General features: G+C 34.0%; 2 protein-coding genes across 2 annotated transcripts in view; one reads left to right on the top strand and one right to left on the bottom strand.

The window, feature by feature from the left end:
* The window catches only part of LOC142341827 (trimethylamine monooxygenase-like), a 28,249-nt gene extending 25,937 nt beyond the window's left edge, over nt 1-2,312 (top strand). The window contains exon 6 of the mRNA XM_075393078.1: nt 2,064-2,312. Within this exon, the coding sequence (XP_075249193.1) occupies nt 2,064-2,136 (73 nt within the window). The 3' untranslated portion in view covers nt 2,137-2,312. The remainder of the gene's footprint in view (nt 1-2,063) is intronic.
* The window catches only part of LOC142341826 (uncharacterized), a 78,884-nt gene that overhangs the window by 48,757 nt on the left and 3,314 nt on the right, over nt 1-26,813 (bottom strand). Inside the window, exons 5-6 of the mRNA XM_075393077.1 lie at nt 23,412-23,628; nt 6,058-6,221 (exon numbers count right to left, since the gene is read on the bottom strand). Of these exons, the coding sequence (XP_075249192.1) occupies nt 6,058-6,221; nt 23,412-23,628 (381 nt within the window). The remainder of the gene's footprint in view (nt 1-6,057; nt 6,222-23,411; nt 23,629-26,813) is intronic.

The following is a 26,813-nucleotide window of genomic DNA, read 5'->3' as shown; positions in this document are numbered from 1 at the left end:
GCAATAGAGATCACTCAAAAATGAAGAACGAAAGCGTGAAAAAGTCACTTGAGAAGTCAAAGAATGTTCTAGAAGAAAAACGCAAAACTGTCAAGCGAAAAATTTGCATAAAAAAAAGACACACACGTTTACTATAATTGCTATGAACTGCGTTCAAGAGCAATTAATAACAAAAAAGAACAGAAAATCAACCTCAAAATGCCACATGTGAACAAAACACCCTAGCTAGAAAAGAAAACATGGCTCAAACAAAAAATAGGCCTAGAATGGACAATGAATTGACTGAGAAAACCAATTAGAAAAAAATCCGATCAAAAAATCGAAAAAAACCAGTAAACATCAAAGTGAAATTGCCGAATGTGAACAAAAAACCACTAGCGAGAAAGCGAATTTTTGTTCAAACACCATTTTCTCACTACTTTACTTTAAAATTAGAGCGAAAAATTTCACGCCTCAAAACCAATCGCTTTTTCACCCCACTTCCTGTTTCGGCGTGACCAAAATCACTACTCCAATTTGACTTCAAAAATCATGTGTGCACAGATCTTAAAAAAGACAGCACCCCAAAGCAATTAAAAATATTTGAATTGTAAAAAATGGTGTGCGCCTAAATGTAACCGTTTGAGAGGCTGAGGGCGGCTAATAATTACTTATTTTTTAAACGCGGCTTTTTTAAATTGTTTAAATAATTACTTTTTTAAATTGTTTAAAACATTGCGCTCAGCTTCTGTTTTTTACACGAAAGTAGCGGAACACATTACCAAATTTTCCCTAAAAAATGAGTATTTTAGTCTCGAATAACAACACAGTAATAACAACTCTCATTTTCAAACCAAAAAAAAACTCATCCCTAAAAAATAAACCACAATATACCTCAAAATAAACCCAATAAACCCCCAAAAAAGCAAAATAACTAATGGACCCCAAACAAAAAAAAATAAACCCCCTCGGAAATAAACCTCCACTTTACTATTAAAGAGCTGCGCATCTAGCTATGCCTCGCGGGCTATGGCCATGCCTCAGCGGCCCGTGGGACTTGATACGAAACTATCACAACCGAACAAATGATCACGACCGAAATTCAGTTTTAAAATGGTGGGTTATTTCCGTGGGGGTTATTTTCCGTGGCGGTTTATTTCCTATCTAAAGTTAACTGGTTTTTTTCCGTGGGGTTTTTTTCCGCGATCCAAAGTCGGTTGGGGAAAGAAATAATCTGAAGAAAAATGTGGAATACTAAACTGGAGAGGGCAGGATTAATCTTGTTTAAAAATCAAGCTCAAACTGACCAATGAACAAATGCAACCACTACACAGTCAATTGTGCTAACTAATTGATCTAACATTTCTGCGAAATGGAGGAACAATGCAAGACTAGCGTTTTTCTTTCACAAGTAGAAGCAGAGTGCAAAAACTATCAGAAACCATAAAAATTCTGAAAATTACGAATTTTGGCTTTAAGTCCGTCCACGACCAAAATCCAAAATTATGTTTTTTAGATCTCGCTGGTTACACATTTCCACAAAAAAAAATTTAAAAAAATTGTTTCGTTATGCTCATCTCATGGACACCGAAAACGACAAAAGTTTCCGAAAAACTTCATTTCAAGGTTTAGTGTCAGAACTACGATTACTGATGCAATTGCTTGAAATAGACCACACCTAATTATTTGGAAAAAAAACTAAGAAGACTTAAATTGGACGGTGACGAGCCTTGAGTAAAGATCAGTTGCCAAAAAGAAAATTTTCAAATTGTCTCTTGGTGTTAAGGTTTGTATTTGTGTGTGTGTAGTGTGTGTGTGTGTGTGTGATGTAAGCTTTTGTGAGTTTTGTCTGTGTCTGCGTCTTTCAAAATGTACAACTTTTCTTTCTAGAATGTGTTAAAAAGTTTTCGTTATTGTCTGTCGGAAAAACACGGCATATTTTTGGTTCAAGAAAGTTGCTTTCGGATAATTCCAACTGTTTCTCTGACAGAAATTAATGATTGTGTTTGCAACACTGAGACTCATGCTGAAACATAATGTGCTACGCACAGACGCACACGATCCATCTTGTTTTATTTCGACAGGTGGGAAGACGACAGACATCGGGATATGTCAACTTACAAGCAACAGACCCACTTTACTTCATTGTTCAGATAGACTCAACTTTTCCATTCGGATTTGATTTATCTCGTATCCTACGCAATTTATCCTCACCTCAAATCATCTGCAAAGACTCTGGAGCTGCTTCCTTTCCCCCAGTTGACAATGGTCATCCACAATTGATACTTCTCCTTTATAATGGGATCAAAAAATTTAATTCAAACTTCACAACGTACATCTTTATAGACTATACAAAAATAGTGCGAAAAAAAGCTATAGTGGGCATGCGTGCGGTGTCAATTTCTAAGAACCGCCCTTCACACCATGAATTCACGTCTCCAAAAGCGAAAAATTGCATAAAAAAGACAACAGGACTAATATAACTGCTATAAACTTCGTTTGTGAGCAATTAACTGCCAATTTTTTTGAGGGGGTAAGGAAACAGTTCTAACAACCTAGTAATCAGATCCTGTTTCCTGGACAGCTCATTCAAAATTTGTGTATCAGAAAGGGTCGTCATCTCAGGGACAAAATAGCTGCATACGCGTGAAATCTTTTGGCGTGAAACTCAAACTTAAATTTGAAACAATTACGTATTTTTTATACTTAGCGGTCGAATACAGCTATCATATGAGCTATAATGATCGTCGCCATATTGTTTAGAGAAACTAAACAAAGTTGTATCACAAACTTAAAAGTTTTTGAATATGAACAGTCTTTTTTTACTAACTGCTTAAAAATCGCAAAATTAAATATCACAGGAACAAAAAATTTTCCAGTACAAATGCAGATTAAATTTGCGTTCAAGTCTTTCGACATCTATTGTGCTTCTCATGTTTTATCAACATGACCAATTAAAAACTAACTTACAGTAAAAAGAAAAGTGAAAAAAAGCGTGAGTGAAAACTTTAGGTAAAAAGGCAATTAAAACTAGTCGCAAATCATGGAAATACATGATTTGGAAATCCTGGATGTAATTTTGCAAAAACACTTGCTTGAAAAAAAACAAGTAAACCCAAACGTCGGCAAAACTGCTCAACAACACGATGTATATAATTCGAAAGACAATGGAACACGAACAGACTCGGAAAAATTCTGAACAAAATAGATGGACTCTGGGGTCTTTCCCATTAGAGTCCAATCTGAGTGGACTTGTAACGTATACCCCCCTATGTTCCTCGGGTCATCAGAAATTGTTGTGCCGAATAAAATTGAGGGCAAATTGCTTACAAAAATATCTGTAAACAAAAAACATAAAATTAGTCTTTTGGTAAGTTGTGCTGATATCTTAACTCCATTTAAAAGAATTAGTCTGAACTGTCCTCAAATAACTGTCCATTAAAGTGAGCTATCCTCAGCTGACCTAAACAACTCCCATTAAAGTAAGTGAAAGCCATATTGAGACTGAGGCCACATGACATGTGTGACCAAAACTTACTCGAATGAACGAAGAGTAAAATTCCAATAAGAATAAAACTGACCCCTGCACAACTCAGTCAACAAATTGCACCCGACAAACCTATTGTGTTATATGGGTACTTGAAAGCGGGGTTATGGGGAATGGGGGGCTACAACCCATAACCGGCGGGTTATGGGTACTTCAATGAAGCCATGAATCATTTTGTTGCATCATTTATTTCTTGTTTCATTTCTAACTTATTCATTTAGATGGTTCCACCTATTTTCACCCCTATAATTAAAGCCCGTATACAATCCCCCCTCAGTCATTTAAGCCCGCAATTTATTCACCCCGAAATCGGTTTAACACCGAAATCTTTCATCTAATTCGGCGTCCAAAAGAACAACAAGTAAAGCTAAAATTCAAAGGACTTAAACAACACAAAACTACTGTCCTTCAAGATTGCGGCATTGTACAATTTGCGCTCGTTTTAAATCGAAGAATAATGACGAAGCGGCTTTTTAGAGTACTTGACAATTCCGCCTTCTTTTTGTTGCACTTTGGTTTGAATCAAAAAAGTACAAAGATTTTCCTAGTCTAGAAGACGGAAGAAACGGTACTTTTCAAGGGAAAGAATGTAAGATAAACTTTAAAACCTCTTTTCTGAGCAGGCATAAATTAGCAAATGAAAACAAAATTTAACCGTGTGTTCAATAGAATTTTCAAGGAAACCCAGATTGATATTTTTGCTAGCAGCTATGCTATGCAAGTTTTATATCTAAATGTTGCAAAACTGTGTTCCCAAACAGGGGTCCCATCATAGGATTAACGCCAGGAAGCAAAATCCCCAATAAGTCCCGATATGAAGCTTCGATGTAACTCCGTGAGGACACAAGGAGGGCGCCAACTCAAATATATTCAGATTGATTTCAAATTTATTTGACACGAAAACAATTAAACACAAAGATAGTTCGAATACACAACTAAGCCAAACTGAAAAAATCCCCAAAAAAATGAATGAGTTCCTTCCCTGTGTATCTCCATTAAGTTCCGCACATTTCCTTTCAAACTTTGATACATTTTAAACGCTGCGATGTTTGAATTAAATTGGGTTTTGACGAGAGAGCTCCGGTTAATACTGTCGAGAGAGCGCCGGTTAATGGTAGAATTGTGGAAGCTACGGGTGCTTCGGTCGTTAGGTTTTCCCTTAGGGCTCTGATCTCTTTCATAACTTTTCGTGTGGCCGGCTTTCCAATAGAAGCATTATGATTGTGCTCACCATTAACGCGAAAAAGTTGGTCACATGGTGTAAATGCGGAAACGCGGCACTTGTAGCTTTGATATTTTGAGCAATTCCCGGCAGTGATAAACTTACATACAACCAATGCCGGCAGTGATAAACAACCAAAATCGTTTTTGGCAGAAAGGGTAAACTCAAAGTCGGCAGTCATTATGCTGATTTCACGATGCAATGAAACAAGAATTGTTCTAGAGTTCCATCCACTTTACCATCCTTTACCGTAAAACTCATGGCCTTCTACAACCAATATCTCTTTTGGCAGAAAGGGTAAACTCAAAGTTGGCAGTCATTATGCTGATTTCACGATGCAATGAAACAAGAAATGTTCTTGAGTTCCATCCACTTTTCAATTACTTTTAATTGACCCATTAGAGACTAGATGAGATAATTAAATCGCTAACTGTAATAGTTTTGTTTTTAACTCTGGAGTCGTTAGCTTTATTTCCCTGACAATTATGAGCCATAAGTTTACAGATTAAAATGTGGGTGAAATGACTGAGGTGTGAAAAGTATATATTAAACTAGATAGAATTGATTTGAGATCTAATTATCCTCAATTATAGGACGTTTAAAATCGGGCTGAAACAATATAGGGGTTAAATTATTGAGGGGTTAAATGATACAGGGGTTAAAATATAAGGGGTTAAAAACAGGTCACCGTGTTGTCAATGTGATTACAATTATGCTTCTTTCTACATTGCCAAATGCTATTTACTTTGGACATTACGTGCCCCACAGGTATCAATTACTGCAATAAGAGCAGTTGGCTTTCATTATTAGCTATCGTTTCATGGCTGATAAAGTGCAGCATTGAAGCATTGGTAGATGGCAACATTTACGAAATTAAGTTAATTGAGCAGCCTTTAGAATTCAGTGAGAACAGTACTGTCTGTCATTGGCTGGAGCATCACAAATTTAAATACTATCACGGCGGCCATACTTACTATCTATTGCCAAGAATATTCTTGTCTTTCATTAAAAAAGAATAAAGTTGTTGAGAATTGAAGAGATTAATAAAATAGATCACAAATTCATAATTGCCAGCAGCAAATTATAAAACTAATCACGATTCCGTAACTGAAGAAGAGAAAATGCAAAAGTTCATCTCAAAATTATGGCGGCAAAAATGATTGATGACGTAAAAGCCATTAACAAGTAAAGGTCGTCAGCAAAAATAGTAACTGTGAGGACGGATAATTGGTCTATAAAACATACATAATTTATAACTCAACTACAGGTGCAAATACGTTTAGAAAGAAGTCCAAACAGAGATGCAAACCTAATTCTGTGAAGTTGGGATAGCCTCTCACTTAGATGACGAACACTCTTCTTGCAAATGGGACACTTCTGTGCCCAGTGATGAAGACGATAATGTCGGGCTACATTTGAGTAACTCTTGTACACCAAAGGGCAACTCTCTCCAGGGCAGCGCCACTTCTTGCTCTAAACAAGCAAATAATACTAAAAAATGACAATTGCTGGTTTATTGTTACAGTTGAGTACAAAATGTAAAAATGTTTGTTTTTTCACATATCATATATAGCACAAGCGAGGACTTTATTAGGTCAACTGGTCCCGTTTAAACTGCCTCCAGTTAAGGGCAAAAGCTATGATATTGTTTCTTTAAGTACGCTTATTCAGATTAAATGAGTCACATCAGTCACTTTGTTGCAGAAAAATAAAGAACCTGGTCGTATTAAAGAAACTTTTAAGGGGTTAAAAAGACATTACAGATGGGGAGGCCAAAGTTCAATTAGCAGTATGTCAATAGTAACCAACTTCAATGCAATACGGCATGCAATTGTACCCGACAGAGAGATAGAGATTATATGATATTATTGAAAGTAAAACAACAGCAATAATTAAACTTTCAAAACGAATAATTGTTGCGCCATGATGAAGATTCACTATTAACAAAACCGGTTTAAAATTCAACGGCAAATTGTTCCCGATGGAATTGAGTTGCAAAATTTTATAGAGGTTGGAAGATAAATATTTCAAGCAGATCATTTCAAAAACCTTATATCACTTTATTATGGCAAAAACAATAGACTCCAAGACAAAACAAGACATTAGAAAAACGCGATTGACAGCAATATTCCTCCGAGGACAAGTAGAGATCAACCATGGCACTTATTAAAGATGTTTGTCCCACAAAAAATTTTGCTTCTTGAAATACTGTTTCATCAAACGTTCAATAATAGTTTAAAGACGATTGGAAAAAATGAAAAACCTGATTTAAAGAAAATGTATCATTTATTCTGTGAAAGTTGGTCTTCTTATCACCTCAGTATAATTTGAGAACAACCACCCATAAAAAAGTCTAAATTAAAGATTAAACGAAAAAATTGTCCTGAAACCACAGGAACAGAAAGGTCAAACCTCAAAAAAGGGACAAAGACGTGCCAAAGTTTGACTTAATTCAATTATCTGCTTTCGTAAAAACAGCTCAAATTAAATTCAATTAAAAGTAAGACATTAATGACGCGCTAATTTTGAGTAAATTTTGAACACCAAACTAAAACCTCTCCAGGCCAGCGCCACTACTTTCTCTAAACATGCAACCTAATAAAAAATGACGATTGCCGGTTTTTTTTGTTTCAGTTGAGTACAAAATGTAGAGATGTTTGTTTTTTTTCACATATCATATATAGCACAAGCGAAGATTCCATTAGGTCAACTGGTCCCTTTAAACTGCCTCCAGTTAAGGGCAAAAGTTATGATATTGATTCTTAAAGTACGCTTATTCAGATTAAATAAGTCAGTTCAGTCACTTTGTTGCAGAAAAATATAGCACATGGCCGTATTAAAGGAACTTCAAAGGTATTAAAAAAACACCACATATGGGGAGGCCAAAATTCAATTAGCAGTATGTCGATAGTAACCAAATTCAATGGAATAGGGCATGCAATTGTACCCCATAGTGATCAACTTTGTTGTCGTACTTGAGAAGTTTAAATGACAAAGAAGACAGGATACACCTTATGATATTATTGAAAGTATAACAACAGCAAAAACAGCAAAAATTAAAAATTCAAAACGAATAATTGTTGCGCCATGATGAAAATTCACCATTACCAAAATGGTTTAAATTTCAACAACAAATTGATTCCAGCGATAGAATTGAGTTGCAAAATTTTATAGAGGTTGCGATATAAAAATTCAGGCAGATCAATTTAAAAATCTTAAATAACTTTAATTTAGCAAAAACACAACAGACTCCAAGACAAAAGAAGACAGTAGAAAAACGCGCTTGACAGCAATATTCCTCCGAGGACATGTAGAGATCAACCATGGCACTTATTAGAGATGTTTGTCCCAAAAAAGTCTGCTTCTTGAACTACTGTTTCATTAAACGTTCACTAATGGTTTAAAAAATGGGAACGAAAAATGGAAAACCTGATTGAAAAAAAATTGTATCATTTATTCTGTGAAAGTTGGTCTTCTTACCACTTAAGTATGATCCTAGAATAATCACACAATTAAAAGTCTAAATTGAAGATTAAACAAAAAAATTGTCCTGAAACCACAGGAACAGAAAGGTCAAACTTCAAAAATGGACAAAGACGTACCAAAGCTTGACTTAATACAATTATATTCTTTCGTAAAAACATCTCAAATTAAAATCAATTAAAAAGTAAGACATTAATGACGCGCTACATTTGAGTAAATTTTGTACACCAAACTAAAACCCTCTCAAGGGCAGCGCCACTAATTGCTCTAAACATGCAAACTAAAAAAAAAAGACGATTGCTAGTTTATTGTTACTGTTGAGTACAAAATGTTAAAATGTTTAAATTTTCACATATCATATATAGCACAAACGAAGACTCTATTAGGTCAACTGGTCCCTTTAAACTGCCTCCAGTTAAGGGGAAAAGTTATGATATTGTTTCTTTAAGTCCCAAAAAAATTTTGCTTCTTGAAATACTGTTTCATCAAACGTTCACTAATGGTTTGAAACCGATTGGAACAAAAAAAGAAAAACCTGATTTGAAAAAATTATCATTTATTCTGTGAAAGTTGGGCTTCTTACCACTTAAGTATGATCTTAGAACAATCACCTATAAAAAGTCTAAATAAAAGATTAAACGAAAAAATTGTCCGGAGACCATAGGAACAGAAAAGTCTAGCTTCAAAAAACGGACTCAGACGTGCCAAAGTTTAACTAATTTCAATTATCTTCTTTCGTATAAACAGCTCAAATTAAAATCAATTTAAAAGTAAGAAATTCATGACGCGCTACATTTGAGTAAACTTGGTACACCAAACTAAAACCCTCTCCATGGCAGCGCCAATAATTGCTTCAAGAATGCAAACTTATAAAAAATGACGATTGCTGGTTTATTGTTACATTTAAGTACAAAATTTAAAAATGTTTGTTTTTCACATATCATTTATAGCACAAGCGAGGACTCGATTAGGTCAACTGGTCCCTTTAAACTGCCTCCAGTTAAGGGCAAAAGCTATGATATTGTTTCTTTAAGAACGGTTATTCAGATTAAATAAGTCACTTCAGTCACTTTGTTGCAGAAAAATATAGAACATGGCCGTATTAAAGGAACTTCAGAGGTATTAAAAAGACACCACAGGTGGAGGAGGCCAAAGTTCAATTAGCAGTGTGTCGATAGTTACCACATTCAATGGAATAGGGCATGCAATTGTACCCGATAGTGATCAGCTTTGTTGTCGTACTTGAAAAGTTTAAATGACAAAGAAGCCAGGATACACATTATATGATATAATTGAAAGTAAAACAACAGAAAAAATTAGAACTTCAAAACGAATAATTGTTACGCCATGATGAAGATTCACCAATACCAAAACCGGTTTAAATTTCAACAACAAATTGTTTCCAGCGATAGAATTGAGTTGCAAAATTTTATAGAGGTTGCCATATAAAAAATTCAGGCAGATGAATTCAAAAATCTTGAATGACTTTAATTTAGTAAGAACACAACAGACTCCAAGACAGATCCAGACAGTAGAAAAACGCGCTTGACAGCAATATTCCTCCGAGGAAAAATAGAGATCAACCGTAGCACTTATTAAAGATATTTGTTCTAAATTTTGCTTCTTGAAATACTATTTCATCAAACGTTCACTAATGGTTTAAAACCGATTGGAACAAAAAATGAAAAGCCTGATTTAAAAAAAATGTATCATTTATTCTGTGAAAGTTGGTCTTCTTACCACTTAAGTATGATCTTAGAACAATCATCCATAAAAAGTCTAAATTAAAGATTAAACGAAAAAATTGTCCTGAGACCATAGGAACAGAAAGGTCAAACTTCAAAAAAAGACAAAGACGTGCCAAAGTTTGACTTAATTCAATTATCTTCTTTCGTAAAAACAGCTCAATTTAAAATCAATTAAAAAGTAAGACATCAATGACTCGCTACCCGACAGAGAGAGAGATTATATGATATTATTGAAAGTAAAATAACAGCAATAATTAAACTTTCAAAACGAATAATTGTTGCGCCATGATGAAGATTCATTATTACCAAAACCAGTTTAAAATTCAACGGCAAATTGATTCCAGAGATGGAATTGAGTTGCAAAATTTTATAGAGGTTGGAAGATAAATATTTCAAGCAGATCATTTCAAAAAACTTATAACCCTTTAATTTGAAAAAAAAACAATAGACTCCATGACAAAACAAGACAGTAGAAAAACGCGATTGACAGCAATTTTCCTCCGAGGACAGGTAGAGATCAACCAAGGCACTTATTAAAGATGTTCGTCCCAAAAAAATTTGCTTGAAATACTGTTTCATCAAACGTTCACTAATGGTTTAAAGCCGATTGGAACAAAAAATGAAAACCCTGATTTAAAAAAATTGTATCATTTATTCTGTGAAAGTTGGTCTTCTTACCACTTAATTATGATCTTAGAACAATCACCCAAAAAAAAGTCTTAATTAAAGATTAAATGAAAAAAATTGTCCTGAAACCAAAGGAACAGAAAAGTCAAACTTCAAAAAAGGACAAAGACGTGCCAAAGTTTGACTTAATTCAATTATCTTCTTTCGTAAAAACAGCTCAATTTAAAATCAATTAAAAAGTAAGACATCAATGACGCGCTACACTTGAGTAAACTTTGTACACCAAACTAAAACCCTCTCCAGGGCAGCGCAACTGCTTGCTCTAAACATGCAAACTAATAAAAAATTACGATTGCTGGTTTATTGTTACAGATGAGTACAAAATGTTTGTTTTTTCACATATCATATATAGCACAAGCGAGGACTCTATAAGGTCAACTGTTCCCTTTTAAACTGCCTCCAGTTAAGGGCAAAAGTTATGATATTGTTTCCTTAAGTACGCTTATTTAGATTAAATAAGTCAGTTCAGTCACTTTGTTGCAGAAAAATATAGAACATGGCCGTATTAAAGGAACTTCAAAGGTATTAAAAAGACACCACAGATGAAGTAGGCCAAAGTTCAATTAGCAGTATGTCGATAGTTACCATATTCAATGGAATATGGTATGCAATTCTACCCGATAGTGATCAGCTTTGTTGACGTACTTGAGAAGTTCGAATGACAAAGAAGCCAGGATACACATTATACGATATTATTGAAAAATAACAGCAATAGCTAAACTTTCAAAACGAATAATTGTTGCGCCATGATGAAGATTCACTATTACCAAAACCGGTTAAAAATTCAACGGCAAACTGATTCCAGAGATGCAATTGAGTTGCAAAACTTTATAGAGGTTGGAAGATAAAAATTTCGAGCAGATCATTTCAAAAACCTCATATACAATAGACTCCAAGACAAAACATGACATTAGAACGCGATTGACAGCAAAATTCCTCCGAGGACAGGTAGAGATCAACCAAGGCACTTATTAAAGATATTTGTCCCAAAAAAATGTTGCTTCTTGAAATACTGTTTCATCAAACGTTCACTAATGGTTTAAAACCGATTGGAACAAAAAATGAAAAACCTGATTTAAACAAATTGTATCATTTATTCTGTGAAAGTTGGTCTTCTTACCACTTAATTATGATCTTAGAACAATCACCCATAAAAAAGTCTAATTAAAGATTAAATGAAAAAAATGTCCTGAAACCATAGGAACAGAAAGGTCCAACTTCAAAAAATGGACAAAGACGTGCCTAAATTTGACTGAATTCAATTATCTTCTTTCGTAAAAACAGCTCAAACAAAATCAATTAAAAAGTAAGACATTAATGACGCGCTACATTGAGTAAATATTGTACACCCAACTAAAACCCTCTCCAGGGCAGCGCCACTACTTGCTCTAAACATGCAAACTAATAAAAAATGACGATTGCTGGTTTATTTTTACAGTTGAGTACAAAATGTTTGTTTTTTCACATATCATATATAGCACAAGCGAGGACTCTATAAGGTCAACTGTTCCCTTTGAAACTGCCTCCAGTTAAGGGCAAAAGTCATGATATTGTTTCCTTAAGTACGCTTATTTAGATTAAATCAGTCAGTTCAGTCACTTTGTTGCAGAAAAATATAGAACATGGCCGTATTAAAGGAACTTCAAAGGTATTAAAAAGACACCACAGATGAAGTAGGCCAAAGTTCAATTAGCAGTATGTTGATAGTTACCACATTCAATGGAATATGGTATGCAATTGTACCCGATAGTGATCAGCTTTGTTGACGTACTTGAGAAGTTCGAATGACAAAGAAGCCAGGATACACATTATACGATATTATTGAAAGTAAAATATCAGCAATAGTTAAACTTTCAAAACGAATAATTGTTGCGCCATGATGAAGATTCACTATTACCAAAACCGGTTGAAAATTCAACGGCAAACTGATTCCAGAGATGCAATTGAGTTGCAAAATTGTATGGAGGTTGGAAGATAAAAATTTCAAGCAGATCATTTCAAAAACCTTATATCACTTTATTTTGGCAAAAACAATAGACTCCAAGACAAAACATGATATTAGAAAAACGCGATTGACAGCTAAATTCCTCCGAGGACAGGTAGAGATCAACCAAGGCACTTATTAAAGATGTTTATCCCAAAAAAATTTTGCTTCTTGAAAAACTGTTTCATCAAACGTTCACTAATGGTTTAAAGCCGATTGGAACAAGAAATGAAAAACCTGATTTAAAAAAATTGTATCATTTATTCTGTGAAAGTTGGTCTTCTTACCACTTAATTATGATCTTAGAACAATCACCCATAAAAAGTCTTAATTAAAGATTAAATGAAAAAAATTTCCTGAAGCCATAGGAACAGAAAGGTCCAACATCAAAAAAGGACAAAGACGTGCCAAAGTTTGACTGAATTCAATTATCTTCTTTCGTAAAAACAGCTCAAACTAAAATCAATTAAAAAGTAAGACATTAATGACGCGCTACATTGAGTAAATCTTGTACACCTAACTAAAACCCTCTCCAGTGCAGCGCAATTACTTGCTCTAAACATACAAACTAATAAAAAATGACGATTGCTGGTTTACTGTTTCAGTTGAGTACAAAATGTTAAAATGTTTGTTTTTTCAAATATCAAATACAGCACAAGCGAGGACTCTATAAGGTCAACAGTTCCCTTTTAAACTGCCTCCAGTTAAGGGCAAAAGTTATGATATTGTTTCTTTGAGCACGCTTATTTAGATAAAAATAAGTCAGTTCAGTCACTTTGTTGCAGAAAAATAAAGAACATGGTCGTATTAAAGGAACTTTAAAGGTATTAAAAAGACACCACAGATGGGGGAGGCCAAAGTTCAATTAGCAGTATGTCGATAGTAATCGAATTCAATGGAATAGGACATGCAATTTTACCCGATAGTGATCAGCTTTGCTGTCGTACTTGAGAAGTTTAAATGACAAAGAAGCCAGGATACACATTATATGATATTATGGAAAAAAAACAACAGCAAAAATTAGAACTTAAAAACGGATAATTGTTGCGCCTTGATGAATATTCACCATTACCAAAACGGGTTAAAATTTCAACAAATTGTTTCCAGCAATAGAATTGAGTTGCAAAATTTTATAGAGGATGCCGTATAAAAACTTCAGACAGATCATTTCAAAAATCTTCAATGACTTTAATTTTGCAGAAACACATCAGACTCTAAGACAACAGAAGACAGTAGAAAAAATCTCTTGACAGCAATATTCCTCCCAGGACAGGTAGAGATCAACCATGGCACTTATTAAAGATGTTTGTGCAAAAACTTTTGCTTCTTGAAATACTGTTTCATCAAACGTTCGATAATGGTTTCAAGCCGATTGGAACAAAAAATGAAAAATCGGATTAAAAAAACTGTATCAATTATTCTGTGAAAGTTGGTCTTCTTACCACTTAATTATGATCTTAGAGCAATCACCCCTAAAAAGTCTAAATTAAAAATTAAACAAAAAAATTGTCCAGAACCCATCGGAACAGTAATGTCAAACTTCAAAAAAGGACAAAGTTTGACTTAATTCAATTATCTTCCGTCGTAAAAACAGCTCAAATTGAAATCAATTAAAAAGTAAGACATCAATGACGCGCTACATTTGAGTAAATTTTGTACACCAAACTAAAACCCTCTCAAGGGCAGCGCCACTAATTGCTCTAAACATGCAAACTAAAAAAAAATGACGATTGCTAGTTTATTGCTACTGTTGAGTACAAAATGTTAAAATGTTTAATTTTTCACATATCATATATAGCACAAGCGAGGACTCTATTAGGTCAACTGGTCCCTTTAAACTGCCTCCAGTTAAGGGCAAAAGCTATGACATTGTTTCTTTAAGTACGCTTATTCAGATTAAATAAGTCACTTCAGTCACGTTGTTGCAGAAAAATAAATAACATGATCGTATTAAAGAAACTTCAAAGGTATTAAAAAGCCACCACAGATGGGGGAGGCCAAAGTTCAATTAGCAGTATGTCGATAGTAAACGATGGAATAGGGCATGCAATTGTACCCGATAGTGATCAGCTTTGCTGTCGTACTGGAGAAGTTTAAATGACAAAGAAGCCAGGATACACATTTTATGATATTATTGAAAGTAAAACAACAGCAAAAATTTGAACTTAAAAACGGATAGTTGTTGCGCCTTGATGAAGATTCACCATTACCAAAACGGGTTAAAATTTCAACAAAATGTTTCCAGCGATAGAAATGAGTTGCAAAATTTTATAGAGGTTGCCATATAAAAAATTGAGACAGATCATTTCAAAAATCTTCAATGACTTTAATTTTGCAAAAACACATTAGACTCTAAGACAACACAAGACAGTAGAAAAAAGCACTGGACAGCAATATTCCTCCCAGGACAGGTAGAGATCAACCATGGCACTTATTAAAGATGTTTGTGCAAAAACTTTTGCTTCTTGAAATACTGTTTCATCAAACGTTCACTAATGGTTTAAAGCCGATTGGAACAAACAATGAAAAACCTGATTAAAAAAATACATCATTTATTCTGTGAAAGTTGGTCTTCTTACCACTTAATTATGATCTTAGAGCAATCACCCCTAAAAAGTCTAAATTAAAAATTAAACAAAAAAATTGTCCTGAAACCATAGGAACAGAAAAGTCAAACTTCAAAAAAGGACAAAGTTTGACTTAATTCAATTATCTTCCTTCGTAAAAACAGCTCAAATTAAAATCAAATAAAAAGTAAGACATCAATGACGCGCTACATTTGAGTAAATTTTGTACACCAAACTAAAACCCTCTCCAGGGCAGCGCCACTACTTGCTCTAAATATGCAAACTAAGAAAAAATGACGATTGCTAGTTTATTGTTACTGTTGAGTACAAAATGTTAAAATGTTTGTTTTTTCACATATCATATATAGCACAAGCGAGGACTCCATTAGGTCAACTGGTCCCTTTAAACTGCCTCCAGTTAAGGTGAAAAGCTATGATATTGTTTCCTTAAGTACGCTTATTCAGATAAAATAAGTCACTCCAGTCACTTTGTTGCAGAAAAATAAAAGAACACTGTCGTATTAAAGAAACTTCAAAGGTATTAAAAAGACACGACAGATGGGGGAGGCCAAAGTTCAATCAGCAGTATGTCGATAGTAAACGAATTCAATGGAATAGGGCATGCAATTGTACCAGATAAGGATCAGCTTTGCTGTCGTACTTGAGACGTTTAAATGACAAAACAGCCAGGATACACATTTTATGATATTATTGAAAGTAAAACAACAGCAAAAATTAGAACTTAAAAACGGATAGTTGTTGCGCCTGGATGAAGATTCACCATTACCAAAACGGGCTAAAATTTCAACAACACAAATTGTTTCCAGCGATAGAATTGAGTTGCAAAAATTTATAGAGGTTGCCGTATAAAAACTTCAGACAGATCATTTCAAAAATCTTCAATGACTTTAATTTTGCAGAAACACATCAGACTCTAAGACAACAGAAGACAGTAGAAAAAATCTCTTGACAGCAATATTCCTCCCAGGACAGGTAGAGATCAACCATGGCACTTATTAAAGATGTTTGTGCAAAAACTTTTGCTTCTTGAAATACTGTTTCATCAAACGTTCGATAATGGTTTCAAGCCGATTGGAACAAAAAATGAAAAATCGGATTAAAAAAACTGTATCAATTATTCTGTGAAAGTTGGTCTTCTTACCACTTAATTATGATCTTAGAGCAATCACCCCTAAAAAGTCTAAATTAAAAATTAAACAAAAAAATTGTCCAGAACCCATCGGAACAGTAATGTCAAACTTCAAAAAAGGACAAAGTTTGACTTAATTCAATTATCTTCCGTCGTAAAAACAGCTCAAATTGAAATCAATTAAAAAGTAAGACATCAATGACGCGCTACATTTGAGTAAATTTTGTACACCAAACTAAAACCCTCTCAAGGGCAGCGCCACTAATTGCTCTAAACATGCAAACTAAAAAAAAATGACGATTGCTAGTTTATTGCTACTGTTGAGTACAAAATGTTAAAATGTTTAATTTTTCACATATCATATATAGCACAAGCGAGGACTCTATTAGGTCAACTGGTCCCTTTAAACTGCCTCCAGTGAAGGGCAAAAGCTATGACATTGTTTCTTTAAGTACGCTTATTCAGATTAAATAAGTCACTTCAGTCACTTTGTTGCAGAAAAATAAATAACATGATCGTATTAAAGAAACTTCAAAGGTATTAAAAAGCCACCACAGATGGGGGAGGCCAAAGTTCAATTAGCAGTATGTCGATAGTAAACGATGGAATAGGGCATGCAATTGTACCCGATAGTGATCAGCTTTGCTGTCGTACTGGAGAAGTTTAAATGACAAAAAAGCCAGGATACACATTTTATGATATTATTGAAAGTAAAACAACAGCAAAAATTTGAACTTAAAAACGGATAGTTGTTGCGCCTTGATGAAGATTCACCATTACCAAAACGGGTTAAAATTTCAACAAAATGTTTCCAGCGATAGAAATGAGTTGCAAAATTTTATAGAGGTTGCCATATAAAAAATTGAGACAGATCATTTCAAAAATCTTCAATGACTTTAATTTTGCAAAAACACATTAGACTCTAAGACAACACAAGACAGTAGAAAAAAGCACTGGACAGCAATATTCCTCCCAGGACAGGTAGAGATCAACCATGGCACTTATTAAAGATGTTTGTGCAAAAACTTTTGCTTCTTGAAATACTGTTTCATCAAACGTTCACTAATGGTTTAAAGCCGATTGGAACAAACAATGAAAAACCTGATTAAAAAAATATATCATTTATTCTGTGAAAGTTGGTCTTCTTACCACTTAATTATGATCTTAGAGCAATCACGACTAAAAAGTCAAAATTAAAAATTAAACAAAAAATTTGTCCTGAAACCATAGGAACAGAAAGGTCAAACTTCAAAAAAGGACAAAAATTGACTTAATTCAATTATCTTCCTTCGTAAAAACAGCTCAAACTAAAATCAATTAAAAAGTAAGACATCAATGACGCGCTAAATTTGAGTAAATTTTGTACATCAAATTAAAACCCTTTCCGGGGCAGCGCCACTACATGCTTTAAACATGCAAACTAATAAAAAACGACGATTGCTAGTTAATTGTTACAGTTGAGTACAAAATGTTAAAATGTTTGTTTTTCACATATCATATATAGCACAAGCGAGGACTCTATTAGGTCAACTGGTCCCTTTAAACTGCCTCCAGTTAAGGGCAAAAGCTATGATATTGTTTCTTTAAATACGCTTATTCAGATTAAATAAGTCACTTCAGTCACTTTGTTGCAGAAAAATAAAGAACTTGGTCGTATTAAAGAAACTTCAAAGGTATTAAAAAGACACCACAGATGGGGGAGGCCAAAGTTCAATTAGCAGTATGTCGAGAGTAAACGAATTCAATGGAAATAGGCATGCAATTGTACCCGATAGTGATCAGCTTTGCTGTCGTACTTGAGAAGTTTAAATGACAAAGAAGCCAGGATACACATTTTATGATATTATTGAAAGTAAAACAACAGCAAAAATTAGAATTTAAAAACGGATAGTTGTTGCGCCTTGATGAAGATTCACCGTTACCAAAACGGGTTAAAATTTTAACAAAATGTTTCCAGCGATAGAATTGAGTTGCAAAATTTTATAGAGGTTGCCATATAAAAAATTGAAACAGATCATTTCAAAAATCTTCAATGACTTTCATTTTGCAAAAACACATTAGACTCTAAGACAACACAAGGCAGTAGGAAAAAGCGCTTGAAAGCAATATTCCTCCCAGGACAGGTAGAGATCAACCATGGCACTTATTAAAGATGTTTGTGCAAAAACTCTTGCTTCTTGAAATACTGTTTCATCAAACGTTCACTAATGGTTTAAAGCCGATTGGAACAAAAAATGAAAAACCTGATTAAAAAAATTTTATCATTTATTCTGTGAAAGTTGGTCTTCCTACCACTCAATTATGATCTTAAAGCAATCACGACTAAAAAGTCTAAATTAAAGATTAAACAAAAAAATTGTCCTGAAACCAAAGGAACAGAAAAGTCAAACTTCAAAAAAGGACAAAGACGAGCCAAAGTTTGACTCAATTCAATTATCTTCCTTCGTAAAAACAGCTCAAATTAAAATCAATTAAAAAGTAAGACATCAATGACGCGCTACATTTGAGTAAATTTTGTACATCAAATTAAAACCCTCTCCAGGGCAGCGCCACTACTTGCTCTAAACATGCAAACTAATAAAAAATGACGATTGCTGGTTTATTGTTACAGTCGAGTACAAAATGTAAAAATGTTTGTTTTTTCACATATATATAGCACAAGCGAGGACTCTATTAGGTCAACTGGTCCCTTTAAACTGCCTCCAGTTAAGGGCAAAAGCTATGATATTGTTTCTTTAAGTACGCATACTCAGATTAAATAAGTCGCTTCAGTCACTTTGTTTCAGAAAAAAAGAACATGGTCGTATTAGGGAAACTTCAAAGGTATTGAAAAGACACCACAGATGGGGGGAGGCCAAAGTTCAATTAGCAGTATGTCGATGGTAAACGAATTCAATGGAATAGGGCATGCAATTGTACCCGATAGTGATCAGCTTTGCTGTCGTACTTGAGAAGTTAAAATGACAAAGAAGCCAGGATACACATTATTTTATAATATTGAAAGTAAAACAACAGCAAAAAAGTAAAACGTCAAAACGAATAATTGTTACGCCATGATGAAGATTCACCATTACCAAAACCGGTTTAAAATTCAACGGCAAATTGTTTCCAGAGATGGTATCGAGTTGCAAAATTTTATAGAGGTTGCCAGATAAATATCTCAAGCAGATCATTTCAAAAACCTTATATCCCTTTAATTTGAAAAAAAAACAATAGACTCCAAGACAATACAAGACATTAGAAAAACGCGATTGACAGCAATATTCCTCCGAGGACAGGTAGAGATCAACCAAGGCACTTATTGAAGATGTTTGTCCTAAAAAAAATTGCTTCTTGAAATACTGTTTCATCAAACGTTCACTAATGGTTTAAAGCCGATTGGAACAAAAAATGAAAAACCTGATTAAAAGAATTGTATCATTCATTCTGTGAAAGTTGGTCTTCTTACCACTTAATTATGATCTTAGAACAATCACCCAAAAAACAGTCTAAATTAAAGATTAAACAAAAAAATTGTCCTGAAACCAAAGGAACAGAAAAGTCAAACTTCAAAAAAGGACAAAGACGTGCCAAAGTTTGACTCAATTCAATTATCTTCCTTCGTAAAAACAGCTCAAATTAAAATCAATTAAAAAGTAAGACATCAATGACGCGCTACATTTGAGTAAATTTTGTACATCAAACTAAAACCCTCTCCAGGGCAGCGCCACTACTTGCTCTAAAAATGCAAACTAATAAAAAAAAATGACGATTGCTGGTTTATTGTTACAGTAGAGTACAAAAAATAAAAATGTTTGTTTTTTCAAATATCATATATAGCACAAGCGAGGACTCTATTAGGTCAACTGGTCCCTTTAAACTGCCTCCAGTTAAGGGCAAAAGCTATGATATTGTTTCTTTAAGTACGCTTATTCAGATTAAATAAGTCACTTCAGTCACTTTGTTTCAGAAAAAAATGGTCGTTTTAAAGAAACTTCAAAGGTATTAAAAAGACACCACAGATGGGGGAGGCCAACGTTCAATTAGCAGTATGTCGATAGTAAACAAATTTAATTGAATAAGGCTTGCAATTGTATCCGATAGTGATCAGCTTTGCTGTGGTACTTGAGAAGTTAAAATGACAAAGAAGCCAGGATAAACATTATATTATAATATTGAAAGTAAAACAACAGCAAAAAGTAAAACGTCAAAACGAATAATTGTTACGCCATGATGAAAATTCACTATTAGCAAAACCGGTTTAAATTTTCAACGGCAAACTGATTCCAGAGATGGAATTGAGCTGCAAAATTGTATAGAGGTTGGAAGATAAATATTTCAAGCAGATCTTTTCAAAAACCTTATATCCCTTTAATTTGAAAAAAAAATAGACTCCATGACAAAACAAGACAGTAGAAAAACGCGATTGACAGCAATTTTCCTCCGAGGACAGGTAGAGATCAACCAAGGCACTTAAAGATGTTTGTCCGAAAAAAATTTTGCTTCTTGGAATACTGTTTCCTTAAACGTTCACTAATGGTTTGAAGCCGATTGGAACAAAGAATGAAAAACCTGACCAAAGAATACAAAAAATGTATCCTTTATTCTGTAAAATTTGGTCTTCTTACCACTTAAGTATGATCTTAAAAAAATCACCCATAAAAAAGTCTAAAATAAAGATTAAACGAAAAAATTGTCCTGAAACCATAGGAACAGAAAGGTCAAACTTCAAAAAATGGACAAAAACGTGCCAGATTTTGTCCTAATTCAATTATTTTGTTTCGCAAAAACCACTTAAAATTAAAACCAATTATTCAACAAAATTTCAAAAAAAAACTGCCAGACAGAACTACCATTACGCTTTTCAGCTTGGAATACAGATATAACAAGGAGGCTCGGTAATGTGCGTTTGCACAAAATGTTCCCACTCCACTCATCAATATTTCTACTTAACTATCTACCTATTGAAAAAAGGTTTGAACAGTCCGAAACCTGCCAATAGGAAGACTACAAGAGAACAAAAATTAAAAAAAAACATTTTTAAGCCGGAAACTCAAAATCTAATTTTAAGATCGCTTAGTAACGAAGTCAAAATGCCATCAGATAAAACCTCCAAGAAAACAAAATCACTCGTTCCTAACAGCAACGCAGATGTCACTGGTCCCTGATTGGACAACAAGTTGACAAAAATAAGAAAAAAAGGGGCCAACCTCAAAAAACCATAAATTTCTGAATTAAAAAAAAATATAAGTCATACAAATCATTTTTACACTAACAAATTCTTGACGGATTTGCATATATTTCCTTGGGAAAACAATTGCACCCATCCTTGCTGGAAAAGAAATAATGGGACAGGACTGCACAATAACTGCAGAAACAGAAACACTTAAAAAATTACAAGCAACTTAAGAAAACTCTAAGTATTGAAGCTGTTAAAATCTTAGATATCAACTGAATTTTTAAATGATTCAGTTTATTGTTTGATGTATTTAATTTTGGTTAGTAAAAAACTTAGGATTCAATCGAACCTTTTCTTAAAGGGTATACGTTAAAAGAATTGAAAGCATTTTGACCATCTACAACTTTTAAGAAAACCCCCGGGTGTCAAAGTAATCAAACATCGGTTATAAAATGAAAGTCACAGAGAAGTTGAAGCTTTGATCCCTGAATACTGAATGGGACCTTCCATTGATGGGGTTAATACTCAGGTAGGCAAAACGAACAGAAAGGTGTATAGTTCACAAAAAATTTGAATTTACTGAAAAGGAACAAAATTCAAACAATTAAAAACCATTAGCTGTCATTTGACGGCATAAAAAATTTCAATTATACGTCAAAACGAAGCTAATGCTAATGAAACCTGTCATTAATAGGAATATATCTTATGAACAAAACAAGAGCTACATGTACCGGCAAAAACCAGAAATTCAATTAAAAATTCGATGAAACCATCGATGCCATTAAAAAACAAATCATTCAAAAAATCTGCATATGTTCAATTGAGCCTCTTTTCAACACCAACTGGATACGTCACTGATGTGGTAATATGACAAGACTTCAAAAAGAATCGAAACCATGAAGAAATACCAATAGAGTAACATTATGAAAACTCGTTGTGTCAAAGCCATTAGAATCATTACTTGTCAGCAATGAGCATGAACGATCATTTCTAAATCAAAAAGAACTCAAATGAAAAGAGTCGGAAGATAGTGTCGCAGACATTCAAACCATAAGTTATTGAAAATTTTCTACGATATTGCTAAATTGAGAGTTTTATGAGTCCTCGTCTATGAGTCCTGGAAATAGGATCGCTATAATATCCGGCTCGTATGAGGGGGAGGGGGCTATTAAAATCAAACAAGAATTATAATCCTGATTTTAAATTTCCACTGTCACTGACTTCTTTAGAAATTTCTTACTTTATTGAGCAAACATTCCATTGTTCATATAAGCAGCATTTAAGAAAATTAAAAACGATTTCAAAGATTTTAATTCTCAGTTTCGGACATAATTTCTTTACTTCTGTTCAAGTAACAAGAATAACATTTTCATCCCTGCTGTTAGTGTAAAAACATTTTTAAAAGAAAACGATAAAATAGCAAAAGTCAAGCTCCTGTTGTTGAAAATCATTTTCAGTAAAATTCCTATTTCAGTTCTCCCTAGATTTTATATTAATCAAAAGAACTTTATGTGCCAAATTCTGGAAAATGGCATATGAAATCTGTCTAACGAAATGATTAAATTCTTGAAGTCATAACGTTGCTTCAAATGTGTGGATCTAAAGATGAATACAGTAGATTTCTTGTGGAACTCAACTAGATCCTTTTTACGGAGAAGTGGGCAGATTTCTTTCTGGATTTGCTCCGCAAGCAAATCGCCTTTTTCCAGAATTTATAAAAACTAAAATTCTATTGATTTACAGTTGATTCATAAAAAATTTGAGATAAAACTGTCACTGAAAATGCTCTTCAAACACGGGCAGTTTACTATGTAACTTTGCTAATTGAACGGTTACTTTTGTTTACCAGTGCAACAAATGATAGCCTAAACTCAGAAAAAAATCACCGAAATGTAGCATTTATGCTTCTTCTTTGCGTGCAGCCCTAATGTCTTCGCACCAGAAAACATCTCACTGCAGTATATACATTTGACTTCGTTCTTGCTTCGAGTCGGCTGCTTCTCTACCATCCCTTTTATTGATTCACACTTGCTCTTGTGATATTTTAGATGCTGTCGATTGAGAAAACTCTTTTCGCATCCAGGGCAGTCCAGCTTCCTCTGTCTGCAAACCAAAAGCTCAAATTATTTAAGAAAATTACCTTATATGAAAAAAATTGATTGACTTTATTATACTATAAAAATAACCGACTAACGTTGGGCGAATGTCTCTCAAAAGACTGGCAAGCGGTTGGCTGGGAGAGTATATAGCGCAGGCTAAGTGAGGATAGCTTAAGCTTAATTGATATTAATTGAAGGGGTAGGGTCGAGTGTTCAGGGTTACGGGTGAAATAAGGTGGAGGAGGGTGGAAGAGTGGGTGGGGTCAAACTCTTACGAACCACTCTTCACACCATAAATTTATGTCTTCGCAACAGTTTCCGTGAACCGCACACTTAGAGAATACTAAGGCTGCAAAAGATTGCTCAGGAACTGATTGCATTTCGATCCTTGCCTCTTTATATCGTTTTCTAGGACAGAGTCAAATGGCCAGACAAAAAGCAGGACTTTTCAATTTAGCTTTGTGCTATTTTCTTTTAAAAAAACTTGAAAAAAGCAACACAGTTCCGAGCTAAATATCAACGAGTATATAACTGATATTAATCCGACAGTGTAAATAATAAAAAAAATACTTATGACTAATATTCAACAAAAAAAAGTTAGCTAAATTTAATATTTGTCGTAAATTTCTAAGAAAAAGCATTGCCTTTACACGTTTTTATACATCAACCCAGCAAAAAGTAAGTCTAAAACATTTTCCTAAATTTAAAGTCACGCCATTTTGAACCAGAAAGTTGAACACAAAAAAGGGTTCAAGTTAAAAACGCAGAAGAAATTCTATGTTGCTCGGAAATATTTTGTCTGGTTTGATTTTAATTGCACTTGTTAATTCATTCTAATCGGATGGATTAGCGCCAATCTCACAAATGAGTTTCGAGTTTTTGTAAAGAAAAATTAGGTTCCAGGAAAATTTTGAAAACTCCAAATGATCAATGGACGTCCAGATGACGCTGAAAAAGCAGGTCGTAATTGATTTTTTTATATTTTCAAGAAGCATTGTAATCCTTTGTTTGCAAAAAACCGGGAGTATATTCCGACTGTCTTAATATCTTGCATAGATTTAACTTTTTGTCTAAAATAACCGTATCTTCAGCATATTATAAAAGTCCAGTTTCATTGTCAACTGTTGACATATCTTTAATGTATAGATTAAAAACGATCGTGATAAGTACTCTTCTTTGTGGTACCACTCAATGAAGCGTAAGTTCGTGTGATATGCAGTCTCGGAGGATAACAGATTGTCGGCGGCTCGTAGGGAAGATTTTAGTTAATTTTTTGAGCTTCCATTAAAACTTAGTTTTCAAACTTGATTCCCAAATTTTCTATTTGATGGAATCAAAACTTGTTGATAAGCCAAGAATGGCCACTGCTGCAACTTGTCCTGAATTTGTTTCTAGTGAATTGTGTGCAAAATAATAGGGAATCAATGGTTGAATATTTTTTCAAACAAACATTTTGATTTTTTTTGTAATTTGTTAACATATTTTGATGCAACAGTTTACACGAAAATTTAAACCAAGAACAATGAAAGAGCTTGATTCTTTAACAGACCGTGCAGGAATGATCGATTGACGATTAATTAATTTCTCCCCAGTGCGCTAATAGCATCATGACAGTCCTTTTTTTGTTGCATAGTGATATAAAAAACTTGTTGGTTCAGAATTGAATGCACCGGACATCTGCATTGGAAACTGGGGACCTTGGAATTGCCCAAGTGTAGAGAAACGATAGATCAACAGGCAACAATTTTTTTTGTTGCGGTTACGTAATCAACAATAACTCTCAAAGAAAAAATTTTGGGCTTCATTTTCTCAGAGTTTCTTACTTCATTTATAAGCATCTAATGGTTCCTGTTATTTTCTGCTGCTTCCTTAAGATTTCTTTGAAATCTGTTGACAACGTTGTCATTGGAAATATTGAAGATATTAAGATCAAAAAATCTTTCATAATCTTTATTCAAAAACCTATCACAGTTAATCGTCAATTGTCTTGATTTTCTCGTTAACTATTTATTATTTGTTCCTAGAAATTTCCAAAGGAAGATTTACTACTACGCTTGAGCACGTTGTTGGTTCGTTTGGATTTTTTGGGTCATACAAATTCAGAAAGCTAATCGTCTTGTTGTTGCTGGACCCTCGATACGCATGGTGTGCGCAGTCGATAGGAATGGATTTGTCAATTTCAAGGTTGCCTATAATGCTATTGTCAATCACAAGATTATCGCATTCTGGTCACAGTTCTTATTTGGGAATTCACGAACTAATTCATTTGCCTGTCTAGGTTCCTATTCTTTTTGAATTGTAACCCAACCCTTTACCATCTCATTCCCTACAAGTTGGGGATTAGCCATATACAAACCAGATTCTATCATCATGGTAAACTTTGTAATTGTATCCTCTACACTATAATTTTTGTCCTCCACTATAAAAATGATTGATGATAGATAAGTAATATTATTTATCATCAATCTACTAAACAAACATAGCCGGCAGATTGCCGGAATAGCTGCGAAATAGACTTGCGTGCCGTAAAATACAGATGGAAAAAGATACAGAAGTGAGTTGATAATAGTTATCGCCGCCGCCTATAAAACTTACAAGTTTATTTCAAAGGAGGTTGTTTTTGGGTGCAAAAAAAGTTTCCCTGTCGCGTCTCGAACCGGCGATCTCCGGATTAACAGCCAGTCGCCTTAACCACTCGGCTGTCGGACCATACAATCTTTTCTTACAATCAACTTTGTTTTAGGAACAGATTCTGTTTCTGAATAACCGCAATTTAGGTCACGCAGAAAGCGTGAAATCAAGCGCGAAAAAGCCATTTAAGCAGTGACGAGACAGAATGTTCTAGAACAAATGTAAAACGAAAATAAAGCGTCAGACGACGAAACAAAAAAAAACCAAGAGCACCGCAATATAGCTACGCTCAGCTTACAGCTTCGCAGCTATAATAATATTGATTTACTGTGTGATGTGAGAGCTGTTATGAATTTAGAGATGCATTAATAATGTTCAGAATCAAGTGTTTTCAACAAGAATTCTCTAAGGTCAATGAGGCGGCAGTGATTAAAGACAGCAATAAATTTGTTCTGAAGTTAAATTGATTTTTTTTTGTACACAAAAGGTTGAATCTCTATCGTGATATCATTGTGAAACGTCTGATTAATTAAGAGCGATCAATTCAAAACAAGTATC

The sequence above is a fragment of the Convolutriloba macropyga genome, chromosome 6 (assembly GCF_964194025.1).
Source record: "Convolutriloba macropyga chromosome 6, txConMacr16.3, whole genome shotgun sequence".
Taxonomy (NCBI): domain Eukaryota; kingdom Metazoa; phylum Xenacoelomorpha; order Acoela; family Convolutidae; genus Convolutriloba; species Convolutriloba macropyga.
This window is presented reverse-complemented; position numbering and strand designations above follow the sequence as displayed.